Source organism: Hypomesus transpacificus, chromosome 23 (genome assembly GCF_021917145.1).
Source record: "Hypomesus transpacificus isolate Combined female chromosome 23, fHypTra1, whole genome shotgun sequence".
Taxonomy (NCBI): Eukaryota; Metazoa; Chordata; class Actinopteri; order Osmeriformes; family Osmeridae; genus Hypomesus; species Hypomesus transpacificus.
In genome coordinates, this window is record NC_061082.1 from 4,727,990 (window position 1) to 4,751,119 (window position 23,130).

At 51.4% G+C, this 23,130-nt stretch overlaps 3 protein-coding genes across 7 annotated transcripts in view; 1 reads left to right on the forward strand and 2 right to left on the reverse strand.

Annotated features, from left to right (window-relative positions):
• Positions 1-1,707: 1,707 nt before the first annotated feature.
• Positions 1,708-7,884, reverse strand: LOC124485124. Of its 2 annotated transcripts, XM_047046481.1 has the most exons (3): positions 7,805-7,884; positions 4,081-5,919; positions 1,708-3,917 (listed from the first exon to the last, which is right to left on the reverse strand). In XM_047046481.1, exons 2-3 carry the CDS (start codon positions 5,852-5,854, stop codon positions 2,983-2,985), a joined length of 2,709 nt encoding a protein of 902 aa, XP_046902437.1. In that variant the 5' UTR covers positions 5,855-5,919; positions 7,805-7,884; the 3' UTR covers positions 1,708-2,982. The 2 variants fall into 2 exon arrangements, with proteins under 2 accessions (XP_046902437.1, XP_046902436.1); XM_047046480.1 differs by lacking the exon at positions 7,805-7,884 and having other exon boundaries at positions 4,081-5,977.
• A 511-nt stretch (positions 7,885-8,395) lies between these two features.
• On the forward strand, positions 8,396-10,685 carry LOC124485149. The gene is made up of 4 exons (XM_047046521.1): positions 8,396-8,559; positions 9,229-9,606; positions 9,898-10,171; positions 10,517-10,685. Exons 1-4 carry the CDS (start codon positions 8,452-8,454, stop codon positions 10,669-10,671), a joined length of 915 nt encoding a protein of 304 aa, XP_046902477.1. The 5' UTR covers positions 8,396-8,451; the 3' UTR covers positions 10,672-10,685.
• Positions 10,686-12,468: 1,783 nt separating this feature from the next.
• The window catches only part of fhip1b (FHF complex subunit HOOK interacting protein 1B), a 23,576-nt gene continuing 12,914 nt past the window's right edge, over positions 12,469-23,130 (reverse strand). For 2 of the 4 annotated variants that reach the window (XM_047046466.1, XM_047046467.1), the window contains 8 exons: positions 22,685-22,930; positions 22,261-22,428; positions 21,740-21,819; positions 21,434-21,603; positions 19,732-21,216; positions 18,912-19,090; positions 17,736-17,898; positions 12,469-16,890 (listed from right to left, as the gene is read on the reverse strand). In XM_047046466.1, the coding sequence (XP_046902422.1) occupies positions 16,592-16,890; positions 17,736-17,898; positions 18,912-19,090; positions 19,732-21,216; positions 21,434-21,603; positions 21,740-21,819; positions 22,261-22,428; positions 22,685-22,930 (2,790 nt within the window). In that variant the 3' untranslated portion in view covers positions 12,469-16,591. Of the gene's footprint in view, positions 16,891-17,735; positions 17,899-18,911; positions 19,091-19,190; positions 21,217-21,433; positions 21,604-21,739; positions 21,820-22,260; positions 22,429-22,684; positions 22,931-23,130 lie in introns of those variants that run through there. The other 2 variants (XM_047046468.1, XM_047046469.1) reach the window with 2 other exon arrangements.

Below are 23,130 nucleotides of genomic sequence, written 5' to 3' on the forward strand. Positions count from 1 at the left end.
TCTGCAAGCCTCTAGGATCTGCAAGCCTCTAGGATCTGCAAGCCTCTAGGATCTGCAAGCCTCTAGGAACTGCAAGCCTCTAGGATCTGCAAGCCTCTAGGAACTGCAAGCCTCTAGGATCTGCAAGCCTCTAGGATCTGCAAGCCTCTAGGACATGCAAGCCTCTAGGAACTGCAAACCTCTAGGATCTGCAAGCCTCTAGGATCTGCAAGCCTCTAGGATCTGCAAGCCTCTAGGAACTGCAAGCCTCTAGGATCTGCAAGCCTCTAGGATCTGCAAGCCTCTAGGATCTGCAAGCCTCTAGGACATGCAAGCCTCTAGGAACTGCAAGCCTCTAGGATCTGCAAGCCTCTAGGATCTGCAAGCCTCTAGGATCTGCAAGCCTCTAGGAACTGCAAGCCTCTAGGATCTGCAAGCCTCTAGGATCTGCAAGCCTCTAGGATCTGCAAGCCTCTAGGACATGCAAGCCTCTAGGAACTGCAAGCCTCTAGGATCTGCAAGCCTCTAGGATCTGCAAGCCTCTAGGATCTGCAAGCCTCTAGGAACTGCAAGCCTCTAGGATCTGCAAGCCTCTAGGATCTGCAAGCCTCTAGGATCTGCAAGCCTCTAGGATCTGCCTGCCACTTCTCTCCACAGAAGGACTCCACAAACCCCCTGGGGTAAATTGGTGCATCTCCCATTTCCTGTAAATCTGTTTCCCCTCCCTACCCCGCAGACAGTGATTGTCATGGTGTGGCAGATGAAGTGCAATCATTGCACTTTAAATTCTAGGCTATAAAAGTCTGAATTTGAGATGGAGTACTGAAATGTTTATTGCAGGGAATTTCTCACTAGGAGGCTGCCTTTGATCTTTGAGTGTGTGTGTTTGTGTGTGTGTGTGTGTGTGTTTGTTTGGGTGTATGTGCGTGTGTGTGTGTATATTTGCATGCACCCACTGGGAAGCTAGACATGAATCATTCAGATTGGCATCTAATGCATACAGATGACTTTGGCATGTGTATTTGAAAAGGCAACTTACGATATGCCTATAGGGTAGAATAGGGTATAAAACACGTATAAAGTGTCAGACAGCACATCATGTGGTTTGTGTAACTATTGACAGTCAATCAGGGTTTGGGGAACTTAATTCGTACATAATTCATCAACTAAACATAGTTTCAAACCATTATGGAGGCTATCCATTGGTGGCAGAGTGCAGAGAAAAATTATTTACGAACAATAAATTACATACTGACAGAGGATATAGAAATAGAAAGAGGAGTCATGTAAAAGACTACCTTGAAAAAAGGCCCTACTGTACAAAGATTACAGTAAACATTAAGTGTAGGAACAGGTGAGACCGGTTTGTCTAATTAGTTCTTCCCCTTTTACAGGCATGTAACCGTAGCAGCCGACTGTCACACATTTTTCTCACGCTCTCACCTCACACTTCACCGAATAATAACAGGCTTCGACCTGAGACAAAAATGAATCCCATTGTCAAATTAAAGGTCACACGTTTCAAGCCACACTGCGCTTGCAGCGATACATATTTTTTACATGCTCACGGAAATCCTTCAGTCGAGGTAAATGTTTAAAATAATATTAACCGAATGAAACTCATAAACATGTATACACTACATATAAATTATTCCGACCATGGTAAAGTAGACTAAATGAAAACTAGCGTATTCTGGCCTGTAAAACTACTAGTTTTCACACGCTAGTTGCTAGAGCTGTAGCAAAGTAGTGTGGTGATTAACGGGGGAGAGAGAAAACCGTTTGGAGGCAGAACGGCTTCAGTAGGCTACAGCCCTCGGGGCGTTTGCAAACTCAGTATCCACACGAAACCGAAGTCTTGGGGGTAATCCACAACTATCATAGGAAACACAGATCTTCTGAAGGCAGACGGTGAACTCAAAGACACCATCCACTTATTTATGTGTCATACCACTGCGAGGTTTATTTTAGGGTACAATTAATAGCTATGAGAATATGTTGCCAATAATCCCACGGATAAGCACACTATCCAGATGTCTTTAAGGGAGATTCGTCAGTCAACAGCATGATTCAGCTGTTTCCGTTGGTAAGAGAGAGAATGTAGGCAGCCATTTGAGAAGTCGCATACTCAATTCATTTGAGCACTTACACAGAAGCGTCAAAATGAAGTGTCAAAATGAATATTTTATTGAATGGAGAATTTATGTTTCCTGTGACAGAAAGTCATATTGAGTTTGGGGGAGAGTGTATAGTTTGAGTCAACAGTTTGTGTTAACATACTAGAACGGTCCCCAAGATTCCAGAAATACTCGGGGACCGTGACAGTCCAGACAACCACAACACTTCTTTACACTCACACAAAAGTGATAATATCGTATTACATGGATGATAAAATACATTTTTAAATGTCAGAAGTTAAAACAGTAAGTAAAAAACATGAAATAACTGACTACTGACGATAAACATATTTGGTACATACCAAATGAGCCATTGACCACAGTGCGTGTGTAAATACACTTAGGGTTATGTTATGGGCCGAAACCCTGCTGTTTTCATGACAGACAGTATTTGTTATCTCAATGCTGACCCCTACAGGTAATATTTCAGCCTATCATCTCTTACAAGGTTAAAATAGAGCATAGAACTGCCCCAACTAGAGAGAGTAATGTTTAGATTACATACGGTACAACAGTACTAACAGATATATTACTTTTACAGTACCAGTGGTATTACAGTGTCTAGTGTCAGTAAAATAGGAACATAGGGTAAAAAAAAAACACCAAAAGTTACTTCCAAGTAAGAATCCCGTTTTATCTGAGGAAAAAGTATTAATTTATAATGAACCTGAATAAATCTCAGTTAAAATCACAGCAAGTCCTCGCGCTGGCTCATCCTCACTTGCTCCTGCAAAATCCTGACTTACATCCTATCCTTTCATATTGCCGAGCACTGCAAGCGTGGCCTTAATAGACCCATCCAGTCCACAGTGCAATCCAGTCAGCTTCATTTGTACTGGTAGATCTTAACGCAGTGGTGCATGCTGTCTGACACCACCAGGTGTCCTTCGGGCAGCAGAGCCAAGCCCCGAGGACTACTTAGCCCCTGGGAGACCACGACCCTGCCAGCCCCCTGGGTGGGGTACAGGACCACCCTGTGCTGCTCGCCCCAGTCTGCCACCAACACGTTCCCCTCCCCGTCGATGCAGATGCCCCAGGGACAGACCAGGACGGGGCCCATGCCCGAGCACACCCCCAGGACCCTCACCGTGTTCCAGCCAGGCTCCAGCACCTTGACGCAGGGCTCGCGTCCGGTCTCGCTGCCCCTCTCCGACACCACCACCAAGCCTGAAGCCAGGCAGGCCGCCACCAGGTAGGGCCGGTGGAAGCCCGTCACCACCGTGCGCTCCAGCCGGGAGCCCGTCTTGGGGTCCAGCTTCATAGCGACCAGAGTGCCCCTCCGGATGTCGGCCACCAGGAACTCGTCCAGGCGCGTCACCGTCACGCCGCGCGGCGCCTCCAGCTCGTCCTTCGCCGCCCCCATCCCCGACCCCCCGAACGTCTGGAGGAGGCGGCCGTGGCGGCTGAACACCAGCAGGGCGCGCTCCGCCGCGCAGCTCAGCGCCAGCAGGCCCTTGGCGTTGACGGCGATGTCAAAGTAGTTCCGGCAGCGCCGGGACGAACCCTCCAAAGTGGCGGAGGTCACCTGCTGGAGAACGTTGCCCCGCGAGTCGGTCACCTGGACGCGTGCATTCCCACAATCCACCACGAACAGCTGTCCCTGGGGTGTGGCGTGCACCCCGCTGGGCAGGGTGAAGTCGGCACGCCCGGAGCCCTGCTTGCCGAACTGACGAATCAAGCAGCCAGCGTAGGGCTGGAGGGATGAAGGGTCGCCCTCCTCCTCCGTCTCTATCAACGTCGGTTCCCCCCTTTCTCCTCTTCCTGGAAAGAGAGAGAGAAACAGAGAGAGAGAGTCATTGGTATGAGGACGTTCATGTCAAGCAGAACAAATGTGAAGACCAAACCAGAAAAATGTCCAGACTACCTGGGAGCACCAACACGCTCATATTCCAAAACCCTTCAACTGAAATAAAAACAGCAGTACCTCTGCTTGGCTCCTCAGAAGATCCGTCGATCACAGACATGGAGACAGACCTGGACACCCTACTGGGGCTCCCCACCATCCCAGAGTGGGGTGGGCGGCGAGCGCTGGAGTCCCTGGGTCCTGGGCAGGAAGGCATCCGTCCAACCTCCCCGATTCTGGGTCCTCTGCCCAGCGTGAGAGAGGAGGAGGCGGGCGAAGAGGTCAGACTGCTCCGGTTAACCTTCCACACACCCATGTGTTGTCCTTTCCCATTGTTGATGAGGGGGCGGGTCTTGCGTGTCAGGTCAGCGGCGGACTTCGAGAGGCGCGGGTCGTGGTTGAGGGAGCCGCGGAGGGCGTGTCCGCGAGGGGAGCTGACGGTGTAGGTGTAGCAGGAGTCCAGGCTGTCGGCGGGGGACGGGGCGCGGCCGGGGGTCGTCGGGGCGGGGTCGTCGGAGGACGCGCTGAGGCGGGAGCGCGGGCGGTCCCCCTGGGAGGTGAGGTCCAGGCAGCTGAGGCTGCTCAGGTGCTCCCTGGGGCTGGCTCTGGGAGATCGCAGCACCGCGTGGCTGCATCTGCCCACGCCTCGGGGGGATTCGATCTGAGACGCTCTCCTTCTGTCTCCATCCTGGCTGTCCAGGCTCCAGCGCTGGCTCAGGGGCCTGTGCTCCAGCCTACCCCCTTCTGGAGGGGAGGAGGGACTGCGGCCGGAGACCAGGGCTAGTGCACAGGGTTTTCTCTGGTTTCGGAGTGAGCGACGTCGGCCGTCGCCGCTACCGGACCTGTACCCTACCTCCTCCCCCTCGGAATCTCCGTTACTGAGCAATGCGGGGACGGCCAGGAAAAGGTCTTCTCCACGCGGTTCAGAGGTCAGAGATTCCAGCTCCTCTTCCTGGGAGGATTCCCGGTCCACAGGCTCGTGTTTGGGGGGCCAGTGTTGGGTCCTTGGCGACGCTAGCTTGAGCTCCTCCCCCCCGGACTCCTCGTCGCTCCGCGCCGAGAGACGGATCTTCCTCACCACCCGCAGGTTCCCGCCAGACGTCGGCGAAGTGACAGCCTGCCCCGGCCCCGCCCCGTCTGGCGTGCTCCGCCCCTCCCAGGCGCCTCCGTGATCGGCGTCTCCACACCGCGTCTCTCCAGAATGCAGGGCGCACAGCTGCCCCTGGGGACCGCAGCCCCCGACCGGGAAGCACAGATCGAGGTCCTGCACGTGCATGTCCCCAAAGGTGACGGCATTGGGCTGCGAGCTGGGCCTGAAGCTGACCTTCCTCAGGGACAGGGAGATTTCCCAGGGCTGGAGGAGCTCCGCCACCCCCTTCAGCAGCAGGGCTGGGTCGGCCTGACCGTGACCCTGGCCCGACCTCTGAATCTGCTCACGGAGGCGGGCCAGTTTCCCGAGCCTCTGGTCCAGCAGTGCCTGGCTGACCCGGGCCGCCGCCGCGTTCTCCCTCTGCAACTGCTCCAGCCGGCGCTGGGCGTCGCGGTGGTCCTGCTCCACCCTCTCCAGCAGGCGACGCTCCTCCCTGCGGGCGCCCAGGACGGCACGCTCCAGCCCACGGCTCACACCTGCCGTCTCCACGGCCTGGCGCTCACTGAGGCGCCGGAGTTCTGTCTCGCCGCGGGCGAGGTCGCACAGTGCCTGCGTGGCCCAGCAGGGCAGAGGGGCCCGGGAGAGGGGCGAGGGGGAGGGGGCAGAGGGGGACTCTGTGTCGGATTGACCCCCCGTCGGGCTGAGGCTGTGGGCAGGGAGGGGGGAGCTGTGCTTGCTGCTGACTGGGGAGCCCACCAGCATCATAGTGGAGGGGAGGCAGTGTGTGTTCCTGCTGCCTTGAGGTCGTGTTGTGTTTGGGCTTTCAGTACCTGAAAAGAGATGGTTGGAATACATCAGCGTTTTGTGGAATGTGTCTTTTAAAACATCCAACGGCACTTCAACAGAGTGAAACGATTCCAAACATGAGCATTTAAGACCTGAAAAATGCTCGTCGGGAATTGCTGCGTAATTTATTTTAAGGCGATTTGAATGCAGCTGTCACGTTGATTATGCACTTCAATAAATACGTATGACTTTCTGTTCTAAATGTGTGTGTGTGGATGTGTGTGCGTAGCCATGGAAATGGACCTGTGGCATGCTGTTGCTCCATGGCCAACTGCCACTCAAACCTTGCATGCGTTTCAAGTCTAGCTAAATGACCCGAGGCATGATTATCTGGTATAGTCCCTCCTATTATCCATCAACTGACCAGGGATGTTCAGCCAGAGGCAAGTTTTCCCTTCACTCATTATGAAGTCCACAAGAGCCTCCATCTCTGTAATTGTCAACACAAGTAACACTTGTCTCTTATTAAGATGCTCAGCGTGGTTCAGTGGAGAAGGTGAGATTCCACCATTAATATCTCTTGTCTTCCAGAAGAGTTGTCTACAAAAGTAGATATAGATATTTATTTAGGAAACAGAAGAGGAGAGAAAAAGAGAGAGACCGAGAGAGAGAAGGGAAACGAGTTGGCAATGAAAAGTCTATTAGCATTTCAAATAACATCAGACAGGCTGAAGCTGTTGGGGTGAAGAGAGTGGGAGGTGAAAGGCAGTTGGAAGAGGCGCAAGTGTCACCGCCGAAGACTCCTTTTCTGACTGCTCTTATTCTTCAATGTGGAAAAATGTGACATTAGAAAATCATTGAGAGCAGGCTTTGATATTTTATTCATGAACCAGAACAAAGCACGGCAGAGACACGGCACTGAAAGATGTCGGTTTCTCGCCATCGCTGTGATGGATTGTGACAATAATGGAGCCGCTGGGAACTGCTTTGTAATAGACAGAAAAGCAGAGTTCTAAGCAGGAATAAATTATAGTATTTACAGACTTATTATGACATCTGTAACTCAGCACTTGGCAGGAGGAACGGGTATTGTAGAGGTCCTGGTCCGGCAATAAAAAATATATAATAAATATAACAGCAGCTGTGATCACACGGTCAGATGTCTTAGGCCTAAGTTCACTTTCACGTCTAAAGGGACAAAACATTCAAACTACGGTTGCCCTATAGGCTCTCGTCTTGCTAAATTCTAATATCAGCGACCAATTATCATCTCATTTAATAAAAATCTCTTTTTTTTAACCAATAAACGAAGGGAAAAGTACGATTGTGTGAGACCCGTCGGGAGAAACGGACTGCGGAGCTGCGTCTGTTTCCTCAGGGTGGGAGGGGGGACTGGTTGTGTCTTCATGGCACCTTGACAGAGCCTCCCCGCAGGGCTCACTAACCTGGGTGTCCTCTTACGCTGCCTTCATACATTATCAATGAAGGGGTCCTGTTGCTCGTCATGTGAGTGCACGCTGTGTGACAGGCAGCCGTACAGGAGATGGTGAAGGGGTAGGGTGTGAATAGAATTTTAATTTCACAGCTTGTGGAAAGACTGCGCCAACGATTAATAAAGCAACTCTAAGTCTTTATAGTTATTGGGTTACTTTACTGAGTTTTTATTTTGTATTTCTTTGATTATAGAAATGTAGGCCTACTCCAGTCTGCATACGAAACGTGACTTTACTATGCCCATTGTAAACTATTTTGAATGCTTGCATTAAAAACTCTGCTCATTCATGACGGTACAAGAAACAGTTTTTTCTTAATGTAGGCTATTCATCAAAACCATAAAATACTCAAGTGTAAAAAAGAAAAGAAAAAAATAGTGATATTTCTAAAGAAGATTTGACCTCAGTATAAAACGCATTAAAATGTTTTCCTTACCTGAGCCCAGGTAGCCAGCGCTTGTTACACCCCCACACTATCAACTTTACAACTCCTCAGTGTACTTTCTCTCTCATCCTCTCCTCCTTTCTCTCTCTCTCTCTCTCTCTTTCTCTGCCTTTTTGTTAGCCTGTCGGCTGTTGCTAGGTGACAGCCAAGCAGACTTCAGTATCCAAGGGCCAGTTTCAGTACACAAATGACGGGAATTTATCTCCTCTGGCAGTTATTCTATTGTCTTAGGATCGGTGTGCTTCCACCTGATGGACTTGGCTTGATGTTTCTGCAGGGGGTTCACAGAATGCTGATAAGGGGAGAGTTGCTGTAAATAACAAACAAACCATGGTCCTTCAAATCGATGGCACTACACCAATTACCAAGGCCTTTGACTGAATGACACAATAAATATTAATTATATTCATTGTTTATGTTATTTTTTAGGAACGTTGATCAAAGGTATTAGAACGTGACACATTGTCAAGCTTGTAATTTTAATAGTTAAATTAAATGAAAGTCAAATCAGTGGAATCATGGGCTTTCTTTATGACATCAGAATTCTATGATACTGATCGCAAAATACATATTTACCTGTTTGGGCTCTAGTGAAGCTGGTAAAAGCAGAGTTCCTATCCCATATCCAAACACCAGCTATGTCCCACAGCACCAGCTGCAGCACAGCCTGCACCAGCCTGGACCCCGGGCCACCCCTCCTGGCTCTGGACAGGGCAGATCATATCTGGCAGTGTGTAAAACACGAGGTGAGACCATAGTCCATTATATGGGTGCGTTTATATGGTCACCACTAGTTCATACTTGCGCACAAAAAAACTGAGGTACACTTAAAGATGATAAAACCTCTGTAAATCAAGCAACGACAAAAATAAGAATCTGCATGCAGTTTTGAGCCTGATTAGATTCGATTTTGTCCCTCACTAAAATGTCAAGAGAACGGTTGTTGCGCAAAACACATACTGTGCCCCTCTGAAGACAATTAAACTGTAATGTAATTAGCTGCTCCTGAGACAACGCTGGCCACTTGAAACTGAGACTGGTCGTGTGTCCCTACTGTCACGTCAAGCCCCATGATGAGAGGAAACTAGACCCCAGAAAGGGGCACTCACACGAGAGAGTAACCCAATTTTAGGACAACAGGAAATGACATCTAGCCTCGATTTATGTCCCGTGCCACTGACCTACTATCGATTTTAAGTGATGTGTATTTGCCCTCTGCTTATCCAGGATGGTATTTGTCTTTTTGTACAATCTGATAGCTGTTGGCCTAGTTAGACAGTATGTTAGATTAACCTCCAAGTGATCGTTTTGAAGTAGGGTTCAGGAGGGAGTAAATGAACTGTGAAATCATGGGACCACGTTTTAAGACCACATTTCGTGCCAAATAAAAACATTGTCAGGCCTTCCGTTACCAGGTGATCTCCGCTCTCTGCGGCCACAAGTTCACCGCCGTGCCTCACCTGCACGACGCTCACCTTTTCCACCCCTTCCACTTGATCGGCAAACGCACAGAGCGCTCGCTACTGTCGCGAAAAGTCCGCAACCTCTTCCCGCTAGGACCGCTGCAGGACCTGCTAGACGACCGCAAAGACCTCTACGGTGCATCGCTGGCCAAGGAGGGTCCGGAGCGCCGAGACTTCCTCCACGAGGCGGTCTTGGACGGGCTGGGGCGGGTGCGGGTGCAGGTAAACCACACCTGTAAGGAGACAGCGGCGTGTCTCCTCCCACCACACAGACAGTTGGTCCTCAGAGACGACCTGCCCTGGCTGGACTCTGTGCGTCGCCTCTATCTGGTGAGAGAACAAGCAGGGGAGGTTGAGTGAAAATCGTTATGCCTATGAATATCTACCTGATGAGATAAACGGCATATGCTGTAGAGAGACAGGAAATTGAGATAAGTGGAGTGAAAATAGACTAAGGAATTAGGATTATGATGAGGATTATATTTACGACAAAAGTCTTCCTCACTGAAAACACGTGAAAATTGTAAATATCCGAATAAGAATCTCCTTCGAATAAGAATTTCCCTGCCCTCATTCCTCTTCCATCTCTCTGCCCCCCCCTTTCCCCTCCTCCCCCTCCAGGTGAGCCAGGCGTACTGCAGCTCTGACATCAGACTGAGGCTCTTGGGGACAGAGAGCAGAACTGAGCTCCGGCTGGGGCCCGACACCCCGCTGGGATTCTCCTGCCTCCGGCTCTCCGTCTCCCCTTCCGGCCTGCTGGAGGTGTGCCGCGGCCTGGAGGACAGCTGCCCCCACCCCCGGGCCAGGTGGGCCCGCTACGGCTCACCAGAGTACCACGCCCTGACGGCAGAGAGACCCGCCGCGCCCAGGCTGATGGGCCTCCTGTCGCAGTTCGGTGAGGACCTCTTCTGTTAACGGCTTTACGGTTTTCCCTGCTGTGTTGTTGTGTACATGCAGAACAACGAGGAATGTTAAGTTGGCAGTGTCAGAAGTGCCTCTCTCCAAAACCAGAGACTCATGAGACAGTAAAATACTAAATATAAAAAATAGTAAAATCAACTTTGTCCTGCTTTGTTATTATTATATTATTGTCATTCATAGCACATATGCGCGTTTATGATTTCCAACTTTGTTAGCTAGATATCAAGATCAATGAATTAATACAAATGATAAAAAGGCGAACTATCATCGTCACCATCAACTCGTCTAAGCTCTTGCGTTCTTTCTGTCCTTCTTCCAGTATTCCACATCTACGGTCACTCCGCCACTTCTCTGCTTGCCTCGGCCGTCACCCCGCCCGGCTTCTCAAGCTCCGAGGTCCCCCTGGACTACCAGGAGGAGCAGGAGATCTCCACCCAGGCCCTCCTGCCCGTGGAGGAGGAGGAGGGTGGCTGAGGGAGGAGAGGAGGGGTGGGGTGGGTAAGAATGGATGAAGGAGGAGGGATGGAGCTGGCGAGAGTTGAGAGAAAATGTGGCGGGATGGTGAGGAGACAGAGTTGAAATAGCTGTTGGGAGAGAAAGGAGGCAGCAGGAGGGTTAGGAGAGGAGGAGAGAGGAGGAGAGAGGGCCAAGGGAAAGGAAACATAACTATAAGACAAGGGATGGATGAGACAAAAGCTGTTCACATGATTAAAGCCAATCGACTTCTGGAGATTCATTCATTATTTATTGCACCAACTCATAACCCTTACCATCGGAAACCTTTGCAAATCCATCACCTTATTGTCATGTAGCTTGCAAAAATAGTTTGAGATTGCACTCCCTGTACCAAATTTCCTCTGAGAGCGAGTCCATTTCTATAGCCAATCTTATATATGTGTCTGAGGAGTCGAGTAGAAATGTAGAGCAGGACTCTGGCCTTCCTGTCATCTTTAAATGACTCATATCACATTCAGTAAACAGAGAAGTGGGGGAGAGAGAGAGGAGAGGAAGAGAGAGAGGATGAGGGAGAGAGAGGATGAGGGAGAGAGAGGATGAGGGAGACAAGAGAGGATGAGAGAGACAGTGAAAGAGAAGCATGAGGGAGATTATTGCAGCACCATGACTCGATCATTCCTTCATCTTTTAGAACCATAGAAAGAGACAGACATCAATGTCTCCCTGAACCAGAGAGGAGGAAAAGGGCATCAAATGAAAGCTCAGATGTGTCACACCACATTTTTGAGAAAGCTCCGGTATATTCAGCTTATCCACACCGGCAGGACGGCAGACCTCCAGCCTCTCCATTGACCTTTCGCCACTGCCACATGAATGATTAAGACGTCCCTTTCAAGAGGTCACTGCTGCTAGGCGTGAACTCCCCCCCCCCCCCCTCCCCCACAGTGAGGGGCCGTGTGATCCTTCGACACGGTTACCGTGGTCACCGCTCGGGTGAGCGCGTGGGCGGGGACTGGGAGCAGACACGTGCCTTCTTCAGTTTAACTCAACAGGAACCGATCATGTGGACTCGTGGCAGAAATCAGGATGTAACCGGTTTAACACCCCCAACCCCCCCCCCCCCCTCTTCATCGCTTGGGATAAAAGCGACTGCTAGAAGCTAAAGAAACCCAATTATTAGTATTATTATTATTATCATGGAAAGCAGGGTGAACTTACACATGGAAATGAATGGATGAACTGCTGTACTTTAAACTGAAATAACCTTGGGAATGATGTACACCGCATCCCCCAGCACAGAGTACAGCATGTCCAACACTGGCTGTAAAGCAGTAATTCAAGACTATAAGAAGCCAACCTTAATGACAGCTTTAACTAACTTGTAGGTGTATAATTACATACACATTAGTAGTGCCTTTAAAAGGACGCATGTGCAACACCCACTTCCTTAGCCTTCGACCACCACATCATTCATCTCACACTTCTGCTGTGTGTTGATTTATATAGAAGAGTGAAAGTGAGGTGTGGTTGACGTCCATACATACCGTTCAAAATTCCACTCTAACACACAGACGCACGCACGCACACACACACAAAGACACACACGCACACCTTGGGAGAAGCAGTGACTGTGAAAGTGTAACTGGTATGTCTTCGGGAACATGGTACACTTGTCTCCACAATTATCAATTACTTGGTTGACAAGGCCTGGCTCACAATGCCCTCTATAGCATTTCAACCGGCAAAACAGGTTTGGTAGGTCACAAGAACAAGGTGGGGGGTAATCAGTAGAAAGGAGACACAAGACACGTTCAATATTGCTAGGTAAAACATTTATAAATTAATAAAAACATTCCCTTTTAGTGTTTCTTACAGCTTTTTCTCCCCACAATGTATTTTTGTTCGTCTTTTTTTTTTTTCAATTTAAAATATAGAAAAATAGTTCTGGCAACATTCATCATTTTGGGTGTTTTTCATTCAGTCCTGTTGATTAATTCAGATGCAATTGCATTTCTAAGACCCATTGGTTTATACATTATTTACAGTTCCATCTCCCCTTTCAGTAGCAGAGGACACCAGAGCAGATTTGCATAGATTCCAGGAGAGATATAAACTCAGAAAAAGTATCTTTTTACCATAAACAAAAAGCGAGAAGGATAGAAATAAGATATGGTGGTACATCATCCGATAAACCGCTTCCAACTGAAACCCCAGGGGCATGTCGAACATAAACAGCACACGCACGGAAGAAAACAAGCGTTTAGCCCGTTAGCATGTTGACGAGTTTGTCAGTTTGTGATATCGAGTTGTTCAGCTCTGGCCGCGTGCAGTTGACACGAGCCTTCGGTTCCCAGCAGGGTGACAGACTAGCATACAATACAATTACAGTAACTGGTGGTGAAAAGCTGGACAGGTGTGAGCCAAACGGAGGAGCGGAGAGAATTCCGCTGTCACAGCGGAGAGAGAGACGGGGTGTGTGACAGCTGTACCGGCCAGGAGCAAAGACAACCTAGAGCCCCCACAAACACAGAACCAGTACAGGCCAGGACCGTCAAATGCAAATAAGAATCAAGAAAATAATAAAGTATAAATACAGTTGAAAGCTTTGTGTACTAATATAAGGTAAGTATTCAAAGTTATTTTGCTAATACAGTCTTAACTCTCCTATATACGAATATCTTGAAAATTCGATTATTCATTTTCACTACTGTCTGCTCTACAGATAACCTCAGATGGCTTATTGTTGAGTCTGCAGTGGATGGAACTGGGGCACAGTTGGGCCTCTATAGATGAGTATACTGACTGCAGATTGCTTTGGAGAAAAGCGTCTTCTAAACAAAGATGTTTCTTATTATTATCATTATTATTATTATAATCTCTTCACAGACGGTTATCAACTTTGTTTGGCTATTTTTTTTTTACCATAATAACGACAGGTATAGGAAAGGGATGACATTAATTAACTGGATCAATCGACTGATAATTACACTATCCCCATCAAATAAAATTTTTACTTGTTTTTAAATGTTTACTTGATCAGATAGCAGACTTTAAAAAAGGAACGAGTAATAAGTCTTAACATAAAAAAAAAAAAATCCCATTTCACATCCAAGACATTTGAAATCTGAGAATGGCACTCGTTGTGGACTCGATATCAAAACAAAAATGTATAAAATGAAGAGACGACCCAAGCTGATCCAAGGTCACGGGAAAGACAACCGCCCAGTGATGTCATTTCCTCCTACATGGAGAAGATTTCACTGGAGGCAAACAGACAGATGGAGGAAAGATTGGATGGCCAGATGGAGGGACGGATGGCTTCCTGAATCCACTATAGCGCCTCACTTCTCTCTCCTCCTCCACTTTCAGCAGCAGACAGTCGACTGGTGATCCAGCACGCGCTGCGCTCAGCCACCCTCCCAGAAGGGGGGAGGAGCTTTCACCAGACGGGCAGGACGGAGAGAAGACAGGCCGAAGGGACGACGAGCTTGCCGATGATAACACTGAACAGTAGTCATGTCGTCACTTGTGCCACCTCAGGATCAGAACATCTTTTGTCATTCTTTGAACGAATGAGTTCAGTTACAAGACATCTTGACAAAAGATGGAACATGAATATCAAAACCAAGGAAACGCCGAAATGAATGATAGTTAAAACTCCGGCTCCATTTGGTTGTTCTTCTGAATGTTACCAAGCTGACAAGGCATGACAGTGATTAAAACAGTTTGGCGTGTCCCGTTTCAGGGCTCTGGAACTTGATTTGTGAAACTGGAGGTTTGTCTCAACTGCTAAAGTTGAGAGGGGGAGATGGAGTGTGGAGAGAATGTGCAAAGATTCCTCAGCTTCACACAGAGCCTGTGGTTAGAGATGGACCACACTTATTCATGCAGGAATACAAGCACTGACAAACACAGAAATACACTTAAACTGAAAAAGAAAAGATATAAATCGTAATACAGAAATTAAAGTGATTAAAGTGCCTGTCTTGGCAAAACTTAAAAACACTGTGTGGGTACAGCTTCTCAACTTCATAACCACAGCCATAAATAAGCTTCCCACTGCAACACTGGCTTGGTGGAGTTCTGAAGGACTGTCTGACCTGACATCCTCAGACTTTGAGGAAAAAGTTGTTTTTACTTGGTACCTTGGGGGGGAAAACTGTTGTTTGGTTAAATGTTAGAAGTATGAGTGCACTAAAGATAGCCAGTATGCTTCACTTCAAGACCCCCCTTGGAATTTGTGAAAGCAAAATATATAGGCCTATATATATTTTTCTCCTCTCGAATAAAACCCTCTATCAGTAGAGCCTGCAACTGTTGGTTTATACCGATGTTCTTTGAGATGAGGGCTCTCAGGGGGAGGAACTGGCTATAGTTTGAGACTGACTGATACTGAACCTCACGGCACAAACGGAATGTCAATCTAACTTTCAAGGTCTGGGGAGGAGAAGAAGGATCTACTATATCCTTGAATAAGCCAATTAATTCCAGGTTTCAGGAACACCGCAGAACCGAACGACAGTTCACAGAGAGCTGGAGACTGGAAGCCCACGCAGATTGCGCGAACCTCCTGCGTTTCATTTAGAATGATTTGTCTTTCAAAGGCTCCGTCGCCGACGCCACACCAGTGAGGCGCGAGGATCATTTCCTCCTCTATCAGAGGGCAGGAACACATCCTTTCCTACTGCAGCAGGTGCACGGTGAGATAACAGACAGTCTGTGAAGGGCTTCACACACAGGCACATCACATGCATGCAAAGCCACACACACACTCACCCAAGTTGAGAAACACTGCTCCCACATGGCAATTGATATGTTGAATATTTTTTTGATGTACATATATATAAAAAAAAAAGGATAAAAGAATAAAAAAAAAAATAATTAAAAGTAAACAAACACCTAAAATGACGTGGAAAACGGTTGTATGAATCAAAATAAACTGCCCCCGAAAGTGTGCTCCAGTAGTGCTGTGTAATCTTATAAAGGGGACAAGGGAATCTCTCCCTTCTGCTCGCTTTCCCTTTTTACAGGTTCACCTGTCGCCTGTTCACCTGTCGCCTGTTCACCTGTCGCCTGTTCACCTGTCGCCTGTTCACCTGTCGCCTGTTCACCTGTCGCCTGTTCACCTGTAGCCCCTGTCAGGTTCCCCGAGGTGAGGTGATGCGTTCCCAAAACAAGTATAACAAAAAGGAATCGTTGAGAGGCCCGGAGTTCATTGTTCATTGGCTGGTTCTTCTTCCTGTTGTTCCCACTCAACCAATCGGCCTCTCAGCTGAGGTGGTGACACCTGGATGGGCGTGTTGTGAAGACACGGTCAGAGCTGATTGGCCGGTTGTGGGAAAAGTTAAGGACTACATTTCAGTGCTCTCGTTTAGGCCCCATAAAGTATCAGCAAACATTTTTTTCAGAAAATGTACCTCATTTAGTTTTTAGATGCTCTACACAAACAAATATATAATTTTTTTGGTCTTCTTTGTCCGATTTCTTTGCAAATGATAAAGGACGGAAATTTCCGAACCATTTCACCTACAGAGCATGAATGGAAACACAGTAGAGATGACAAGGGACAGGAGTGCTGACTAGCACCCAAGGTGAATCTACTGGACTGTTACTGTGGCCTTTGCTGGACCCCATTCTATGGTATGTATATGCATATGTACAGACCACCCAGCCCACACCTGGAGCATCTACTGAGATTCAAGGTGTGTATGTTCACACACAAATATTTTATACAGGAAATGCACAGTATGATATCAACAGAGGAGTCTCTGCTCTCCTTACAGTAAAGCAGATATATTTTTCATTATATATAAAAAAAAAAAAACCTCAATCCCTTTCCTCTCTAACAAGAAGTTTCCTCGTTTGTCTTCAACAAACCGACGTCTCACTGTGTGTCCCAGGGCGCCCCCTGATGGAGGGAGGCGGTATGTCTCCCAGTCTACTCCTCAGCCTCCTGGTAGCGGGGGAAGGGCACGGTGACGGCGTGCTCCAGCGCCAGCGCCGCCAGCTCTTTCAGGAACTCGGAGAAGATGACGGCGCAGTAAACGGCGTTCTTCACCCGCAGTGCCTCAGCCTGCTTCTCCAGCCCAGTGGCCCCGCCCCGGAACAGGGCGCTGTGCAGCGATTGGCCGCCGTCTCGCACGTGAGCCAGGGCAAGCTGAGCGGCGTGGCGCGCCCGCGTGGGGCTGTTTGTGTGGCGGAGGATGAGGTCGCCTAGCGATGGCTTGCGGCTCTTCACTGCAACGAGAGAAAACGGAAGGACGTGGGTTATAGTCGCTAGGGAGAACCTCTGCAGCCCACACAGCACCTGCGGGGGGGCCGTGTGATGATGTTTCTGAGCGTGTGCTGTGCACGGACAGCATCACTCACCGCCGACACATTCATCAACACAGCGCCAGCTTTCATCGTCATTCACGTGGAAACAAGACGTACGTGTTTTGCTAACGTGGGAAAATTGACTGACTCCAATCAGGAGAGGAACAGCCAGTCTCTTGATCCCTGCTGCCAGACTATCAGCCTCTTAGACACCAACAGAATATGACAACAACCCCCCGTCCCCGTCCCCGCCCTCCAGCCTCTCTCCACCCTCCAGCCTCTCTCCACCCTCCAGCCTCTCTCCACCCTCCAGCCTCTCTCCACCCTCCAGCCTCTCCCCGTCCCCCCCTCCCCACCCTCCAGCCTCTCTCCACCCTCCAGCCTCTCCCCCCCCCCCCCTCCCCACCCTCCAGCCTCTCTCCACCCTCTCCCCCCCCCCCCCCCTCCCCACCCTCCAGCCTCTCTCCACCCTCCAGCCTCTCCCCCCCCCCCCCCCCCCCCTCTCCCCGCCCTCCAGCCTCTCCCACCCCCCCCTCTCCCCGCCCTCCAGCCTCTCTCCAGTCTGACTGGACCACTGAGCACAGATGGCCCATTTCCCCCCCAGCTCCACCCTGATGAGTCCATGAGTCATCCTCCAGGCCACTCCCCTGGGGCTGCATCCTACACTCTGGGGCAGGGGGCTTCTCTGTGTGGGCGTACACATCTGCACGTGTGTGTGCATCTGTGTCTGAAGGTGTGTGTGTGTGTGTGCAGGTGTGCATTCCCACCCAGGGAGTCGGAGCGTCTGAGGGGGGGCACGCCGGCGGGGGAGTCAGCCCAGTCCAGCTTCCCCCGGGCGGCCAGGTAGCGCTGGGCCTTCCTCAGCATGGAGGGGAAGTCCTCATGGGACGCAGCGAACGCCTCGATGCGGTTCTTCACCGACCCCAGGACCTGCGGAGGGAGGAGGGGGGAGAGGAGAGGGGGGGGAGAGCAGATAGACGGGAGCTTTGAAAACATAACAAGTCCATTTCATCCACACGTCTAAAACAGTGCGAAAACAGCGCTTCCTTTTTATCAACACATTCTAAAATATTGTCAAAATGTTTTCTTTGTGACCATCCCTCTAAATGCCCCAGAGGTCGTCCTGCTTGTGGACAAAGCTCACACACTACCTGAAGAGTCTGGAGGTTCTGCAGACAGTGAACACTGCAGAGGCCAGGAAACAGCAGTCAGCTTTAACTGTCAAGTTTGGGAGGCGAACCAACACAACCCTGTCCTTTAAACTCGAGAGCGACTGAATTTGGGAATTTTTGTTCAAGAAGGTTCTTTGATGAGCGGAGAGCGCCGGAAAAGCAAATTGAAGCTAATAGATACAAGCAAACCGGCATTTGGACAAGTAAACATTCAGCCCTCTAGATGATTTGGAGACGCTCGAACAGCTAATGAATAATTAAGCGAAAATCCGTCGATGTTCTGCAGAACTAAAGCACAGCAAGTCGAAGGCTGCGAGTTGACTAGTTTTGTTTAAAGAAGTACATGAGGCAGTGTACCTGTATGAGGCAGTGTACCTGTATGAGGCAGTGTATCTGTACAAGGCAGTGTACCTGTATGAGGCAGTGTACCTGTATGAGGCAGTGTACCTGTACGAGGCAGTGTACCTGTACGAGGCAGTGTACCTGTACGAGGCAGTGTACCTGTATGAGGCAGTGTACCTGAGTGAGGCAGTGTACCTGTATGAGGCAGAGTACCTGTATGAGGCAGTGTACCTGTGTGAGGCAGTGTACCTGTGTGAGGCAGTGTACCTGTGTGAGGCAGTGTACCTGTACGAGGCAGTGTACCTGTACGAGGCAGTGTACCTGTACGAGGCAGTGTACCTGTGTGAGGCAGTGTACCTGTGTGAGGCAGTGTACCTGTACGAGGCAGTGTACCTGTATGAGGCAGTGTACCTGTGTGAGGCAGTGTACCTGTATGAGGGACTTGACGCTGGGCTGGAAGACCATGTTGGTGTTGAGCAGGAAGGAGCGGAGGAGGGGCTGGGGGTAGCAGGCCAGCTGGGACAGGATCCCTGTCAGCAGGATGTTGACGTACAGAGAGTTCTGCAGCATGTTCTCCAGCTTGGCTAACAGAACCCCCATGAACGGACCTGAGGAGGAGAGGGAGGGATACGAAGAGGATGAGCAAGGAAAGGAGGGAAGGGGAGAGAGAGAGGAATGAAAGAAAAGGGAGAAAATAGGAGACGGAAAGAAAGAAAGGAGGAGAGAATGAGAGAGAGAGAGAGAGAGAGAGAGAGAGATAGAGGGAGGGAGGGAGGGAGCAAAGTGGTTAGAATGGAGAGAGGATGTTTGGAACCAGATGTCTAGCCATGGGCATCAACACAACTGCTCCAAATGACCTTCTGATGACCTACAGCCATCTTTGGTCGAACAAATATGAAGAACAAACAATAAACACAAAGACAAAAAATACATCAACTTTGCACATCAAATGTCTAATCTTCATTTCAGATCAAACTCAATATACATCTCCTTTCCTCAACAAACCTTAAAGTAACACTTACACAAAAACAATTCTAAACACGACTTAAGTCTTGGGGGGGGGGGGGGGGGGAATTACCTCTGTAAATAGATTTAGGTTACATCCAATACTTGTGTGAAAACATTCAGGCTACCCCAGTCAACAATGAATTACTACTTAAACCTTATCAACCACCTATTGACCTGAATCTGGCATTCTTGAACACGATTGGTGTTGGGTTAGCCCGGGCGTAGGTGGTAGTGGGCTCACCTGTGTAGGGCTGGGAGGCTGCCTGTCCCAGGGTGGTAGTGGGCTCACCTGTGTAGGGCTGGGAGGCTGCCTGTCCCAGGGTGGTAGTGGGCTCACCTGTGTAGGGCTGGGAGGCTGCCTGTCCTAGGGGCCTGGCAGGGCTGAACAGCCCCACTGCCGAGCTCTCTGCCCTGGCCTCGGCCCCGCTCAGGTCCCCATCCAGCGGCGAGGTGGGTGGGGGCTCCTCGTCCGGTCTACCCAGGGCCGAGAGGGGGTCCCTGGGGCTTTCCTCCAGCCCGGCCCCCCTCCTCTCCCTCACCCTGTCCTCTAGCTCGCTCAGCTCCTGGGTGAAGGCCTCGATGCTGATGCCCTGGCCGTTGGAGTCCCCCAGGGGCCGCGTGTCGTCGGGTGCCTGCTCCAGGAGCTCCTCGATCAGGCTCTCCACAGACTCCAGTCCCTGGTTGCTGAGGCCTAGCTCTGGAAGACCTGAGGGAGGGAAGGGTGCGGTGGGACTGTCGGTGGAGCAGGCGTCCGAGGCTGAGGGCTGGGGCGTGGGGGCTGAGGGCTGGGGCGTGGGGGCTGAGGGCTGGGGCGTGGGGGCCGTGTGGGAGGTCAGGGACTGCTTCTGAGGGTCGGGTAGGGACCTGTCTCTCCCAGACGCAGACGAGCCGCGCGGCCGGGCCAGGCCGACCGCTCCGTTCTGACCCGAGTCCCCAGAGGAGAGAAGGCTGTCCGAGTCTCTCTTCACCTTCTTCACCTCCATCCCTCCATCCTGGCCGTCGCCGCGCACGTCCCCCTGCGCCGCCGTGCCGTTGTACACCGCCGGGCGAGCGACGCTGGCGGAGGGGGGGAGAGGAGCGGCCGTGGGCGGGACAGAGGCGGAGGAGGGCGTGGTGGAGGCGGGCGGGAGTAGGAGGGGCCTGGGTAGCTCCTCCCTCTGCAGGGAGCGTTTCTTGGAGCGCGGAGTGAGGCTGATGCAGTTGTTCTTCCCGATGGTCACGTCCCACTCGCCGCTGTCCCTCTCCGAGCTGCCCCACTCCGACCTGGCCGCCGCCACCACCGCCGCTCTGCGCTCCGCCGCGGGCGACCGCGCCCCCCCGCCGCCCCCCTGCTGGAAGGAGAAGTGCTCGGGGAAGACGGGCAGGGCGGGGTTGGAGGTGGGCGGGGGGGCCGGGACGGAGGCGGGGGAGGGGTGCTCGCCGTCGTAGGGGGCCGACCAGGCGCGGCAGGCCCAGGAGCAGAGCTCGATGTGGCTCCGAGCGTCCCTGAGGTAGTCAAGGTAGCCCTGCTCCCAGTCCAGACACTCAGGGACCCCGCCCTGGTGCAGGGGGCTGTCGGGGGACAGGGGGGTGCCCGGGGGCCCCCCTCTGGGGGAGGAGGGGACGGGCTCCGGGGAGGGGGAGGAGGGGGCTCCTCCGGAGCTCTGCTGGCGCATGAAGAGGGCGAGGCGGGATGGAGTGCTGGGTCTGGGCTGGGGGGGGGGCTCGGAGGCTGGGCTGCCCAGGACTGCAGCCAGGGGGAGACAGAGAGCAGCGATCAGACACACACACACACACACACAACACAGACACACTCACTCTACAGAGAGGATTTCTACTCTTCAAAACAACACATCCTGCCCCTACCCTCACCTCGGTCAGCTTTGCATCTAATCAACACTGATCTAAATGCACATGTCTTGTAAGAAACACTGAAAGGAGTGTGGGAGGTGTTGAGCGGTCACCTTTCCCCCAGAAGGCAGGCTCCTCCTCCCGGTCAGCAGGGGGCAGTGTTCCCAGACGGCAGCACTCGGGGATGAGGGAGAGGAACTTGTCTGCCGACTTGCCGTATAAGTCGGTCTCCCTGACGGCTCGCCTCTGACTTAACATGACGTGGGTGCAAGGCAGCAGATACCTGGGGCAACACACACACAGCTGTTATAGGGCTGGAAGCAAGAAATTAAAATAATTCAACACAGTCACACGCTCACATGAAATCATCCCAAAGTCAGCAATGCATCTGGATGGACACACACACACCCACACGGTACCTGAGAACAAGCTGCAGCATGAAGTCTTCGCAGTTGAGGGAGAGCAGAGTCTTGAACAGGCTGAGAGACACCATGCACAGCTGCAGGACACACACACACACACAACAGTTATGAGTCCACACACAATATATAAACACACACTTGAACTAATATAGTGAAGGTAGCGAAAACCAGAAAGGAGACACAAAGATGCACTGTGTTTCCTGTATACTGCTGTACTACCTATGAATACTCGTTAGAAGACTTCTCCCTTCCTCTCTCTCTCCCCCCCCCCTCTACCCCTCCCCCCCCCCCCCTCCCCCACTCCCTCCCTCCCCCCCCCCCCTCCGCCACTCCCTCCCTCCCCCCTCCCTCTCCCTCCCCCCGTCTCCCCCACTCCCTCCCTCCCTCCCCCTCCCTCTCCCGCCCCTCCTCCCCCCCCCCTCTCCTCTCCCCCCTCCCCTCCTCCCCCCCCCTCTCCTCTCCCCCCTCCCCTCCTCCCCCCCCCTCTCCTCTCCCCCCTCCCCTCTCCCCCCCCTCACCCTGGAGTTGCTCCCGATGCGTGTGAGCAGCGTGTCCAGGATGGTGTCGTTGTCGTGGCGATGCATGAGGATGAAGCGCAGGAAGGTTTTGAGGAGGGCAGTCTCTGTCACGCTGCGCAGGAACAGGTCCAGGTACGCTGTGGAGGCGATCATCTCATCCACCGACGACTGGAGACACACACAGTCACACACACACACAGTCACATACACACACACAGACACACACACACACACAGTCACATACACAGTCACACACACAGTCACATACACACACACAGTCACATACACACACAGTCACCCCCACACACACACAGTCACATACAGTAACAGAGTTTAGAACAGAGATTATTCGGTCCACCTTCAACAAATTTACCCACACCCAGGACGACGCCCTGGCGGTCTAGCCAATGACAAGCCAGCCTACCTTGTGGAGGGCGGGGCCCATGACAGGAACCAGGAAGCCGTTGTGGACGTAGTCGACCAGCTGGCTGCGGACCAGCGGGTGGGCCACCTGGATGACGGCGTTGCAGAACTCCAGGGAGTTCATGAAGAGCACCAGCGACGACACGCCCATCCAGTCCTCCCTCCGCAGGGCGTGCCAGTCATCCCCGCGCACCTCCATCTTCCTGGGGAGGGACGAGTACAGGGCACTGAGGCCTGTGGCCAGCACCTGGAGAGGGAGGGGGGGGGGGAGAAGTGGAGAATGAGTTAGCGGGCTCGGGGGTTAGAGTTAACACACGGTAACACAGCCACACACACACACACTTCCTCTTGTGAGCTCATCCCTGGCCAACTGCGAGTGAGAGAAAGCCTGTCTGTGTGTGTGTGTGCGTGTGTCTGGACACTGCGTCCCAACTGCACTGCAGCAGA